Genomic DNA, 12539 nt, shown 5'->3' on the forward strand with positions numbered 1-12539 from the left:
TCTTCATAAATATCCATAGAAGGAAAGGGATCATGGGGACTTGGCCTCAGACTAGCAGAGATAGTATTACTCCTGTTAATTCAGACCAACAGCTCCAAGGAGAATAAATGGAAAAGCTGTAGGTGGGAGTGCGAAGTGGACTGCTCTGGTAAACAGAGCGACCAGCGGAGATCTAAACTGATCACATACCAATAATGGTGAAGGGTAAGCTGCAGCAATATGCAAAATAATCAAGTAAAACTGTCAATTTTCTTGCATTTCAAAACAGTTATTTCGCACAAATATGCCCAAATTGAGATCTGCATGAATTTGTCATAAGTGCTTTTTTAAACACTTACAATGACACTTGTAGTTCGTTCAAGCAGGGAGTGGGGAAAAATTGAAAATTTGGGCCCTGCACTGAAGGTGCTCTGAAAATATAACTCCCTTTCCCAAAGGCACAATTGAAAAGATACAAATATTCACCTTTTCAGATACCAACTTTCCTTTTTTTTATTTATTTTTAAATTCTTAATTTAGTTTCCAGCTCAAATAATTTCCAAAAATTAAAATAACGAAATTATAATGTTGCTTGTTTAGTCAATTTGTGTTTCATTTTCTGAGGGCGTTCCTATGTAATTCTCAAAGTTCTTACATACGAAAGAGCCAGAAATATTAACTTTAACCTTGGACTTCCTAAACATTTTGTTAAATTCGGGCCGTATAACTATTTTTTCGTTTGTTGGCACCCCATAAGTGTGTTTCAATATCTGATTTGAGATGTACACTTCCAATTTACACAGGTTTAAAAATACAAATCAACATTTTTGGGAGGTTTCTAGATGTTAAGAGCCTCCCTTTAGACAAGCAACACGAGTATTTTTTTTTAATTAAACTAATACCATTATGCTGGCAATTGTTCACACAAAAGTCCAACCCGAGACACAATTTGCACTCTGCTAACAAACGTAGCAACAATCAGAACACTAAAACCCTTAAGGCTGAAATGAGATGTTATCTTTCTTCTCCAGATATTCCTCCAGGCGAAGTAGCCACTTGTTCCAATATTGTGAGCAGAGCTCAGCGTCCAAAAAATGCGGGTGGGCAGGGGAGCCATCTTTGTAGGCCACTACAATTAGTCCAGAAGGAACCTAGGGAGATGAAAATAAAAAGTAAATAAGCAGCAAAGCATCGTATTTTGAAAACAAAAACAGATGTTGCATTCTTCATATTCCCATATCAAGCTTATTTAGAGAGGGTTTAACCAAAGGCTGTGCGCAACAGGGGTAAAATAAAAAGGACCAAAAGATCACCTAAAACACGACTTTAATACTCTTCAGTCATGAAAACACAGCATAGGCCAGATTGCTGGCAGGGCTATCGAGAGAGATACAAACAATTAAAACCGTCAGTCTGATTGATTAAACAGACGACAGAGAATTATATGAGCACCTTCACATTAAGAAAGAATTCCCAAGCTTAGTATGAGAATCTATATAGGAAGAAAGTGACTGAGAATGCTGAGCAGGCAAGAGTATCTGGTTGAGATAAGTCTACTGTGACTGGATCAAACAGCAATCAACGAGTTGGCAGGTCTATTATGGTTCCTGACTTTCATAGGACTACTAAATACCCAAAACATGTATATACATTCCCAGGTAGTAATGGCCTTCCTGTCGAACTTCCCAAGCATTTTAATGCACTTTGGCCAGATACTCCTCAAAGTAACCCATGAATCACTGGTAGAAGTTATGGTAAAACAAAACCCTATACAGGCTATAAAAATGCTGTTTCCAAATCTGGGAATGATAGAATACAAACATCACCATGAAGGCCTTTCTCATCACTTCTTGGGAGGTGGAATGAGGCTGCAAATAGTCAATAGCATGATATAAGATAGTACTACACCTGTGGGTAGACCTAAATACCATTCTTCTCTGTATATTTTAGGTTTAAGTCTGTTTATTGGTATGCAGTGTAGTACCATCTACAATCAAAGGCAGGTGGACGCAGCAGAAAATAAATTACATATAGAAAAAGAACCAATACAAAAAACAAAGACTAGAAGAAAACAGTAACCCCTTTCCCAGCAAAGACCTGTCTCATCCCCACCCCTTAAACACCACCCACGGCATCCCCCTTGGTCATGATGGCCACAACTGTAAATGTCCACTATAGTGTAGCGCACTAGTGAATATCATATGGTCTCCACGCATCTGATACAGCTCAGGGGGATCTGGAGGTATCGCGATGCAGTAGTACTTGCAGCCGTGAGCTGGAGCACCTACAGATATTTGGGGCATGTGAGTTCTCTATAGCCCTGTTGGAAGAAAGCTAAACAGTCCCCAAGTTTTCTCAAAGGCAGTGTCTTTTACCTCAAGAGTCGCTGATATCTTTGTCATTCCCAGTAAGTTCCAGAGGAGGGACAACAATGCTCCATAATCCGGTACTGTACCTTTGCCCCCCCCAAGCACCACAATGGTCTGCTTAGCTGCAGCCAAAGTCAAAGCTATTGCTCTTCCCGGTGTGAGCGTAGTGTAAATGTGAGCTGTTAGAAATGGGGTCTTTGGTTGGCAGTCAGGTTACCCCCTGTCCAAGCAAGGACCCTCACTCTGGTCAGAGTAAGTCACACACAACCCAAATTATCCTGTGCCCACCCTCTGGTAGCTTGGCACTGAGCAGTCAGGCTTAACTTAGAAGGCAATGTGTAAAGTATTTGTGCAATAAATCATGCAATAACACAGTATAAACACCACAAAAATACACCACACAGGGTTACAAAAAATATATAGAATATTTATCTGATTAAATGCAGGTCAAAACGATAAAGATTTGATAAGGACACATTGAAATAACATTTAAGAAAATTATAAAAAGAGTCTTTAGTTCTTAAAAAGCAATAAGTGTCTCTTGCAAGCACAAAGTACCTGGTATGCGTCTAAAATATCCGCAAGGGGCCGCAGAGGAGGAGATGCGTGGAAAATGGGGAGGTGTGCGTCGGTTTCTCCGGGCACACACAGACAATGTGATGCTTTTCCACGAAGCAACGGCTTTGTGTCGATTTCAGGTGCGCAGGCTTGGATCCTCTTTGGGTTGGGCGGTATTTGGAAGCCTCAGGGACAATGCAGGGTGTGCGAAACAAAGTCACAGGAGCTGCCTCGATCAGGTGGGCGACGCGGGGAAATGTCTGTTGCAAGGCAGGCGCTGCGTCGATTCCTCTTCACAGGAAATCAGGCTGCGTCGTTCCGGCTCGGCAATACGTCGATCCAGTGGGCCATGAGTTGAAGTTCCGGTCGCAACGCTGGCACTGTGTCGATCTCCACTCGGGGAGCCGGGCTATGTCGTTCCAGTTCGGTGTGCAGTGATTTTCTCACCACGGTGCAGGCTGTGCGTCGATTCTGGCAGGCTGTACGTCGATTTTTCACCACACAAGGAGTTCTTTGCAGAGATGGAAGTCTTTTTGGCCCTGAGACTTCAAGAAAAAGGAGGCAAGCTCAATTCAAGCCCTTGGAGAGCACTTCACAGCAGAGTCAGAGAGCAGCAAGGCAGCAGGGCAGCAGTCCTTTGCAGAAAAGCAGTCAGGTGGGTCCTTTGGGCAGCCAGGCAGTTCGTCTTGACAGGTTGCAGGTTCAGGTCCAGAAGTGTCTCTTACAGAGTTTCTTTCCCAAAAAGTGTCTGAGTTGGTAGGGTCAGAGGCCCTGGTTAAATACCCAAATGAGCCTTTGAAGTGGAGGGGACTTCAAAGAGTGGCTTAGAAGTGCACAAGGTCCCCTTTCAGTTCTATCCTGTCTGCCAGGGTCCCAGTAGGGGGTTTGGCAGTCCATTGTGTGAGGGCAGGCACTATCCTTTGACATGTAAGTGTCAGGCCCTCCACCCTCCCAGCCCAGGAAGACCCATTCAGTATGCAGATGTGACTGAGCATCCTGTATTTGGGGCTGTCTGAGTGAAATGCACAAGGGAGCTGTCAAGTAACCTAGCCAGCTGTGGATTGCAAGGCACAGAAGGATTTAAGTGCAGAGAAATGCTCACTTTCGAAGGGTGGCATTTCTAAAATAGTAATATTAAATCCAACATCACCAGTCAACAGGATTTTGTATTACCACTCTGGCCATGCTAAATCTGACCCAGTTACTCCTTTCAGATCAGTATCTACCACTCAAACAGTATAGCCATAATATTAGCCTATGAAAGGAGCACTTCATAGCAGTGAAAAACGAATTTAGGACTTTTACACTACCAGGACATATAAACTACACAGGTATATGTCCTGCCTTTTCTCTACATAGCACCCTGCTCTATGGGTTACCTAGGGCCTACCTTAGGGGTGACGTATTTGTAGAAAAAGGGGAGTTTAAGGCTCAGCAAGAACTTTTAAATGCTAAGTCGAAATGGCAGTGAAACTGCACACACAGACCTTGTAATGGCAGGCCTGAGACATGGTTAAGGGGGCTACTTAGGAGGGTGGTACAACCAATGCTGCAGCCCACTAGTAGCATTTAATTTACAGGCCCTGGACACGTGTAGTGCACTTGACTAGGGACTTACAAGTAAATTAATTAAGCCAATTGGGTATGAGCCAATGTCACCATGTTTTAAGGAGAGAGCATACACACTTTAGCACTGATTAGCAGTGGTAAAGTGCGCAGAGTCCTAAAGCCAGCAAAAACAAGGTCAGAAAAAGAGAAGGAAGAAGGCAAAAAGTTTGGGGGTGACCGTGCAGAAAGGCCATTTCCAACATGAGCGCATTAGGCAGACCCAGTAAGGTATAGGCAGGGAACGGGGTGGGGGGGGTGACTGTATGAAAGATAGTGTTAATGCTGTGAAGGACTGCTGTCCAAAATGCCCTTAGCTTCGGACAGTTCCACAAGCGGTATACAAGAATACCAGGCAATTGCATCCTTCCCAACACCCTTTAGGCTTAACTGGATACCTTCAGGAGACCTGGTCAGGAGTGTAATACCAGTAATGTACGACCTTAATCATGGCTTCCCGCCCAAGGGCACAGGTCGCTGTTATGGAGGTGCAGTGGAATATATCCTTCCACCCTTGTCAGTGAGCGTGCGCTCAAGCTCATTTTCCTATCTTTTCTAGGTAGCTGTTCAGCTGTTAGATCGCTTCTAGGAGTAGTCTATAGATATCGAAGATCAGGTGCTTGTCACCGGTTTTAGTGAGGAGCCATTTCTCAAAGGGGGTCAGCAGACGGGACTCCAGCTTTCTTAACCAAGGTTGTGTCACCCAATTACGTATTTGCAGATATTGCATGTATTCTCCCCCTGGGATGCCATAGTGTCTCTGTAGTTGCTCGAAGGGTTTCAGGCCAGCTCGATTATAGAAGCCCCCAATGTGTTTACAGTTTGCTAGTTGCCCAGCCAGGAACTCGTTACCATCTTTGGCTGGTGAAAATTCTGGGTTGCCTATTATAGTGGTCATCGAGGAAGGCATAATTGCAAGCCTAGTAGGAGTGCTGTGCCATCCCAGGCTAAAATGGTGGGCACATAACGGGGAGCTATGTAGTCCCCAGGGTCTATGTCTTTTGGGCTACCAGGGGATCTTCCATTTGTGGATGCCAGCAACAGGCTGGTACATAAAGCACAAGTGTTTCCTGGAAGTCTTAGCCATTACCATTCTACAACATAGCGCATCTGAGTGGCCATATAGTACTACCGGAGGTTATGGACTCCTAGTCCACCATTTGATTGGGGTTGGGGGGGTGGAGGAATATTGTTGTCGCCTCAGCATTCAGGGTTTTTTTCCTTTACGGATGAATCCCTCTAGTAACACATTCCTAGGTGGTTGCAGGGGAAGAAGTAATTTCAGCAGAAGGGTCATCTTAATCGCTGCCATGCGCCCTAAATATGAAAGGCTTCCATCTGCCAGCTTTGCAGGACTGTTTATGTGTAGAAGATCAGAATAATTCTGGTCTGCTATGCATTCAACCGTCTAACACAGTTTCATACCCAAGTAGGTGAGGTGATGTTGCACCCAGGAGAATGGGCTCAGCCCATGAAGGGTAGCCAATATCTCCCAAGAATTGTTGAGTGCTAGCACCTGTGACTTTTGTGTGATTACATAGAATCCAGAGACCTCTATGAAAGACTCCAACCCTGAAGTAAAGGCCAGGAAAGTGGTTAGTGGATTGGTCAATGCCATAATGACATAGTCTGCATAAAGTTATATTTTGTATTCCGTTTGTCTAAATCTGCGCCTAGAACTGCCTAGATTTCTACAGATTCCTTCTGCTAGGTGTTCCATATAAAGGGCCAAGAGAAGCAAGACAGGGGGCAGCTCTAACAGTTACCCCCCTGTATCACAACAGGGGCAGATGTTGCCCCATTGACCAGGACCTGAGCATTAGGCCAGTTACAGCCACTAAAGACCCATTTCTGAAATTTAGGACCCATTCCCTTTCTGATTAGAACCTCTCTGATGAAGGGCCACTGTACTCTGTCAAACTCATTCTCAGCAACAATAGATGAAAAAAGAGCTGACAATTTGGCACAAGAAGTTTTGTCCATATTGTGTAGGGCTTGTTTCGTGTTATTGGAACAGCCCCTTTCAGGGATTAATCCAGTCTGATCTGGACTTATAAAGTCTTGCATATAAGAGGCTATCACGTCTATATTGAGAAGTGAAATAGGGCGGTACATGAGCAAGTAGTGGGGACCCAGCACTTGCTTGGGGATCACCATGATTAGGGCTGTGTGCCTCGTTGGGGTAAACAGTGTTGTATCAGCAAAAGGAGTTGTATAGTTTAGTCTATATGGGTGCTAACTGTACGCTAAACATCTTGTAGAAGGCTACTGTGAACCCATCTGGCTGTGGGGCTTTCCCAGTTTGAAGTCCGGAAATGCTAGTGATGGCTTCTTTCACCTTTAGGTCTCCCTCCAGAGCCTCCATCTATTATGTTTTGTGGGACGGCAGTGGAATTGCATCTAGGTATGTCTGGATGTCCACGGTGGGAGAGGGATCTGCGGGGTAAGATGGGGAGTGGAACAGATGTGGGACACATCTGCTGTTTCCTCTGCGGTGTATGCCAAGTCCCCTGTTTGAGTGGTGAAGTGAGCGATGTTATCCCTTTGCTGTTTTGGCCTGAATTTACAGGCTAATAATTTGCCTGCCCTGTCACCCCCGTGAAATAATAGTTGTGCTTAATATGCAATAATGCATATCCAGTAGCATCCCAATCCAAGGCTTTTTGCTGTTGCCTCGCTACTGTGAGTTGGTGCAAGATCCTGGGGGAGCATTATCTTTTGTGTTGGGTCTCAAGATTGCTCATTTTCCCCTTAAACTCCCTGCGTTTCACTCTCCTATCTAGATTGAGTTTGCATGCAATAGCTATAAATTCTCCCTCCAAGACTGCCTTAGGAGCATCCAATACGCTAGCTAATTGCGAGACCAACCCTCATTTTCAGCCATGTAAAATGGAAATAGAGGTGCAGATAAACTTCACACCTATAAACGCCTCAGAAGGGTCTCATTCAGTCTCCAGGCTCGCTGCCAGGCTGCAGGAAGATCCAGATCGCTAAGTCTAAGCAATAGCGGAGAGTGGTTAGAGAGGGAGATCACCTTATTTCAACTTGATGTAGCGCTGGTATGAATTGTGTTGTGTCCAAATAATCGTCTAGTCTAGAGTACAACTGGTGTGATGCTGAAAAGAACATATATTGCCTAGTTATGGTTAATGTGTTTGCCATATGACCTGTGAGTGGACTTTAAGCCACTCACAGGTGGTTGCTGAAAAAGCTCCCTTTTGCCCTATTCTGTGTGCAGAGCAGTCGAGGTCTGTGTACATTACCAAGTTAAAATCTCCCCCCAGAAGGATACCCGAATCTGGGGTTACCATAATTTGAGATAGTGCCTCACAAATGTAGCCTTCTTGATTATTGTTAAACCTGACAGCCTTAGGGTGGTCTTTCCCCAACTATTTGCCTGCCTCGCTCCATTTTTATGATGTCCTTTATGCTGGTTTTAGAACTCTGCACACTTTACCACTGCTGACCAGTGCTAAAGTGCTTGTGCTCTCTCCCCTAAACATGGTAACATTGGCTCATACCCAAAGGTATATTTAATTTACCTATAAGTCCCTTGTAAAGTGCACTAGAGGTGCCCAGGGTCTCTAAATGCTACTAGTGGGCCTGCAGCACTGATTGCGCCACCCACATGAGTAGCCCTGTAAACATGTCTCGGACCTCCCATTGCAGTGTCTGTCTGTGCACTTTTAAACTGCCATGTCGACCTGGTAAGCGCACCCACTTGCCAGGATGAAACCCTCCCCTTTAGTACATGTACGACACCCCTAAGGTAGGCCCTAGATAGCCTCATGGGCAGGGTACAGTGTATTTAAAAGGTAGGACATGTACTGGTGTGTTTTACATGTCCTGATAGTGAAATACTGCCAAATATGTTTTTTTAACTATTGCAAGGCCTATCTCTCCCATAGGTTAACATGGGGATTGCCGTTAAGTACCTTTTAAGTGTAATTTCTTGAGAGGGGTAGGGGGTGGAGGGATAGAGATCTGGAGTTTGGGGTCTCTGGACTCACAACTTAAAAATGCATCTTTTGGTAAATTTGTTTTTTAGATTGCGAGATTGAAAAGACCACTTTTAGAAAATGGGCATTTTCTTATTTAACCATTCTGTGTCTCTGCTTGGCTGCTGAATCCACGTCTGGGTCAGACTGACAGTTGGGGTGTTTGTGAATTCACTCTAGACAGTGACACAAAGGGAGCTGAGGTGTGTCCTGTATATCCTCATGAGTCTTCCTGGGCTAGAGAGGGAGGGAGGAGCTGACACCTGCACTTGAAAAGGCTGTGCCTGACCCCTTCCAATACACTCTCCAACTCCCTAGAGTGTGGCTGGGGCAAGGCAAGGAAGAGGCAGGGGTGTGTGCACTACAAAGACTTTCCTTTTAAGTATGCCTACTTCAAAGGCAGAAATGAGTATGAGTGATGGACCAAAAACTCCAGACGTTTAGAACACTTCTGGATCAAGAGGAACCTCTGCAAAGGAGAAGAGATGAAGAGCTGTGAGTACTGCCCCTTTGCTGTGTGTGCTTTGCTGGGTTGGCCTGCAGTTGATGCTTCTGCCTTAGAGAGGACAAAAACTGGACTATACTGTGTATCCTGCTTGTGAAGTTTCTCCGGCTTGGACTGGGCTTGCCTCCTGTTAGGAAGTCTCAGGGACATCAAAGACTTTATTTGCCAGAAACTGGGCTCTCATGCTGAGACCCCTGACTTTCCAATTGGTGCCACATCCAGTCACTGGGCCCCTGGAAGGAGAAGCTTTCAGAACCTGAGTGAAAATCCATGCATCGGAGCCGAGCAGCAGAAAAATTGACGCAGCACCTGCTTGCTTTTACAACACACCCTCACCCCTGAGGCTTTATGTTTGACGCATACCAGGTACTTTGTACGAAAACAACGCATTCATTGATTCTTATGGATTAAGGATCTTTTTACTTTAAAATTTGATATCTTTACTTGTGTATGTTGGAGTTTTGTAATTTTGGTCTTGTTTGATTTAGATAAATAGTGGCTATTCGTCTGAGCTGGTGTGGAGTCTTTTTGTGGTGTTTTCACTTTGTTACTGTATGTGTTCGTGCAAATAATTTACACATTGCCTCTGCGATAAGCCTGACTAGTTGTGCCAAGCTACCCGGGGGTATGCAAGGGTTATCTGAGCTGTGTATCTCCCTTACTCTGACTAGTGTGAGGGTCCCTTCTTGGACAGGGTGTAAACTGACTGCCAACTAGAGACACCATTTCTAACAATAAGTTATAACAGTTATACCAGTGTATGGGGTGCAGCAAGGCAGATGGACCAGTTACTAGAGGGATTTTGGAAAACAATTCTCAGACTTTGGGCCTAATGGTATAAAGTATTCGGGGATATACATGAGTAAGGAGATAACTGTCGGATAGTATTATAGTTCAATAGCTATCAGTAAATTAGGTATAGTTGTGGATTGATTGTGTAGGGATGTGTGATGCAAAATATGAGTGGACTATATATCCCATTCAATCTAACAATAATGTTATTCACAGAGTTGTTGATAATTATTGTGGAAGTTCTTACTCATGTGATTTCTAGCACTATAGTACATAATAAACATTGTGCTCCTTTTAAAACACCAATACTTGTGAGTGGTTGTAATAGATTCAGCATACGGGGCAGGGCTCTACATAGCCATCTCCAGATGAGATATCTCAGACAAGTCTGTCTAACTCTCTCATATCGCTGTGCAAACCAGCATAACTCTTAAGTGGGGATGGTAAAGTAAGAGTCACCTTTGCCAGTTTTCCTTGTCTGGGGGCCTCTGAGTATCCTCCTCAAAACAATTAAAGGTGTCCCAACAGCAATTGGGATTCCGAGTAATGGGGGCAAAATTACTTTAGTGGTTAGAGTTGACCTTTTATATCCCACAGATATGTTCTATTCATGTATGGAAATAGAAGTTGCACATGTAGCAGGACTGTAAGCTAGATATGCAATAACAGATTCTCCAAGGCATTATGATCGAAATATGTTTACTGAAATACCATTACTCTATAGTGAACACATGAAATTATTCAAATGCACATTACCATATGAACCCCCAGCAGTATGTCCCAGACTGCTAACCAAACAGAAGAATAAGTTACTTACCTTCGGTAACGCTTTTTCTGGTGGATACAGTAACTACCTGTGGATTCCTCACCTAAAGAATTCTCCCCCTCGCGCCAGCCTCGACGGAAATTTCTTCTAGCTCTGCACGTCGTCGATGACGTCACAATCGCCCGACTCCACGCGATGCAGCATGACGTCATCTAGGCAATAAGAAGCCCTCGTCGACGTGCAGACGTCAGTTATCACCATTTTTTTTACGTGCCATAGAGGCGAACAGGTTGATCCTAAAAATAACATATTCATCTCAAATGAATGAAAATAGAACATTTATTATAATAAAATAAAGTTAAATAACAGTAATAATTGCTCTAAGGAAGAGTAAAATATATATCAGTCAAGTCCAAACATGTTTTCCTTGAGCTATCTAAATTCGAAAAGGAAACGTATATACAGATATTACAACTATATACATGAATCAGATATATACATATATACAAGGCAAAGGATGCTCACCCAAGAATTTCATGGTATGACCAGCCAGGCAACGGGGTGGTGGGTGGGACCGTGAGGAATCCACAGGTAGATACTGTATCCACCAGAAAAAGCGTTACCGAAGGTAAGTAACTTATTCTTCTGATGGATACACCTACCTGTGGATTCCTCACCTAAAGAATAGAGTCCCAAAGCAGTATAACCTCCGGTGGTGGGTGCCCGAATGGTCAAACCAAGAAATCCTGCAGCACCGAGCGAGCAAAATGGCCATCCCTCCTAACCTCAGAATCCAAGCAGTAGTGCTTGACAAAAGTAAGGAGGGATGCCCAAGTCCCCGCCCTGCAGATGTCAGCCACAGGAACACTCCTAGCCAAAGCCGATGAAGCTGCTTTAGCCCTGGTGGAATGGGCACGAAGCCCCACAGGTGGTTCTTTCTTCGCCAAAGAATAACAAATCTTAATACATAGAATGACCCACCTGGATAGCGTTCTCTTGTGGACCGCTCTACCTTTCCTCTTCCCCACGTATCCAACGAAGAGCTGATCATCTTGTCTGAACTCCCTCGTCCTGTCGACGTAGAAGCTCAGCACTCTTCATGGATCCAGCCGGTGGAGCCTCTCTTCCTCCTTGGATGGGTGAGGTGGAGGGTAAAAGGAAGAGAGAGTAATTGACTGCCCCAGGTGAAAGGGTGTAACAACCTTCGGAAGGAAAGCCGCCTTGGTCCTTAACACCACTTTGTCCTTAAAGAAAGAAAGGTATGAGGGCTCTATACTAAGAGCCTGAAGCTCACTGACCCTTCTGGCCGATGTTATGGCCATCAGGAAAACAGTCTTGAAAACTAGCAACCGCAAAGAGCAAGAATGCATTGGTTCAAATGGGGACCCCATTAAAAACGTTAAAACCAAATTAAGGTCCCACTGAGGCATAACAAATGGAGATGGTGGAAATTTGTTAGTGAGTCCCTTTAAAAATCTTAAAACAATAGGAGATTTAAAGAGGGATGGCTGATCAGGAAGGCACAGAAAAGCCGACAGCGCAGATAAATAACCTTTGACTGTGGCAATCGCACATCCCTTCTGTGCCAGATAAAGAGCAAATGACAATATGTCAGATAAATGAGCCTTTAAGGGATCAATTCTGTTCTCTCCACACCAGCATGTAAATTTAGCCCAACGACTTGCATAGATTGATTTGGTGGAGTGTTGCCTGGCCGATAAAATAACATCCACCACCTCTGGTGGGAGAGAAAAAGCAATCAGATTGCCCCGTTCAATCTCCAGGCATGAAGGTGCAGGCTCTGGAGGTGGGGGTGTAGAATCTGCCCCTGCGACTGTGAGAGGAGGTCCACCCTGTAAGGGAGACGGAGCGGCGGGCACTGAGAGAGTTGGAGAAGGTCTGAATACCACACCCTTCTTGGCTAAATCCGGAGCTATTAAGATGACCTGGGCTCGGTCTTGGCGGAT

At 44.5% G+C, this 12539-nt stretch overlaps 1 protein-coding gene across 2 annotated transcripts in view; it reads right to left on the reverse strand.

Annotated features, from left to right (window-relative positions):
- Positions 1–466: 466 nt before the first annotated feature.
- Positions 467–12539, reverse strand: part of MGME1 (mitochondrial genome maintenance exonuclease 1) — a 162872-nt gene continuing 150799 nt past the window's right edge. The window contains exon 5 of one of the 2 annotated variants that reach the window (XM_069234750.1): positions 467–1130. In XM_069234750.1, the coding sequence (XP_069090851.1) occupies positions 975–1130 (156 nt within the window). In that variant the 3' untranslated portion in view covers positions 467–974. The remainder of the gene's footprint in view (positions 1131–12539) is intronic. The other variant, XM_069234751.1, reaches the window with a different exon arrangement.

The sequence above is a fragment of the Pleurodeles waltl genome, chromosome 5 (assembly GCF_031143425.1).
Source record: "Pleurodeles waltl isolate 20211129_DDA chromosome 5, aPleWal1.hap1.20221129, whole genome shotgun sequence".
Classification (NCBI taxonomy): Eukaryota; Metazoa; Chordata; class Amphibia; order Caudata; family Salamandridae; genus Pleurodeles; species Pleurodeles waltl.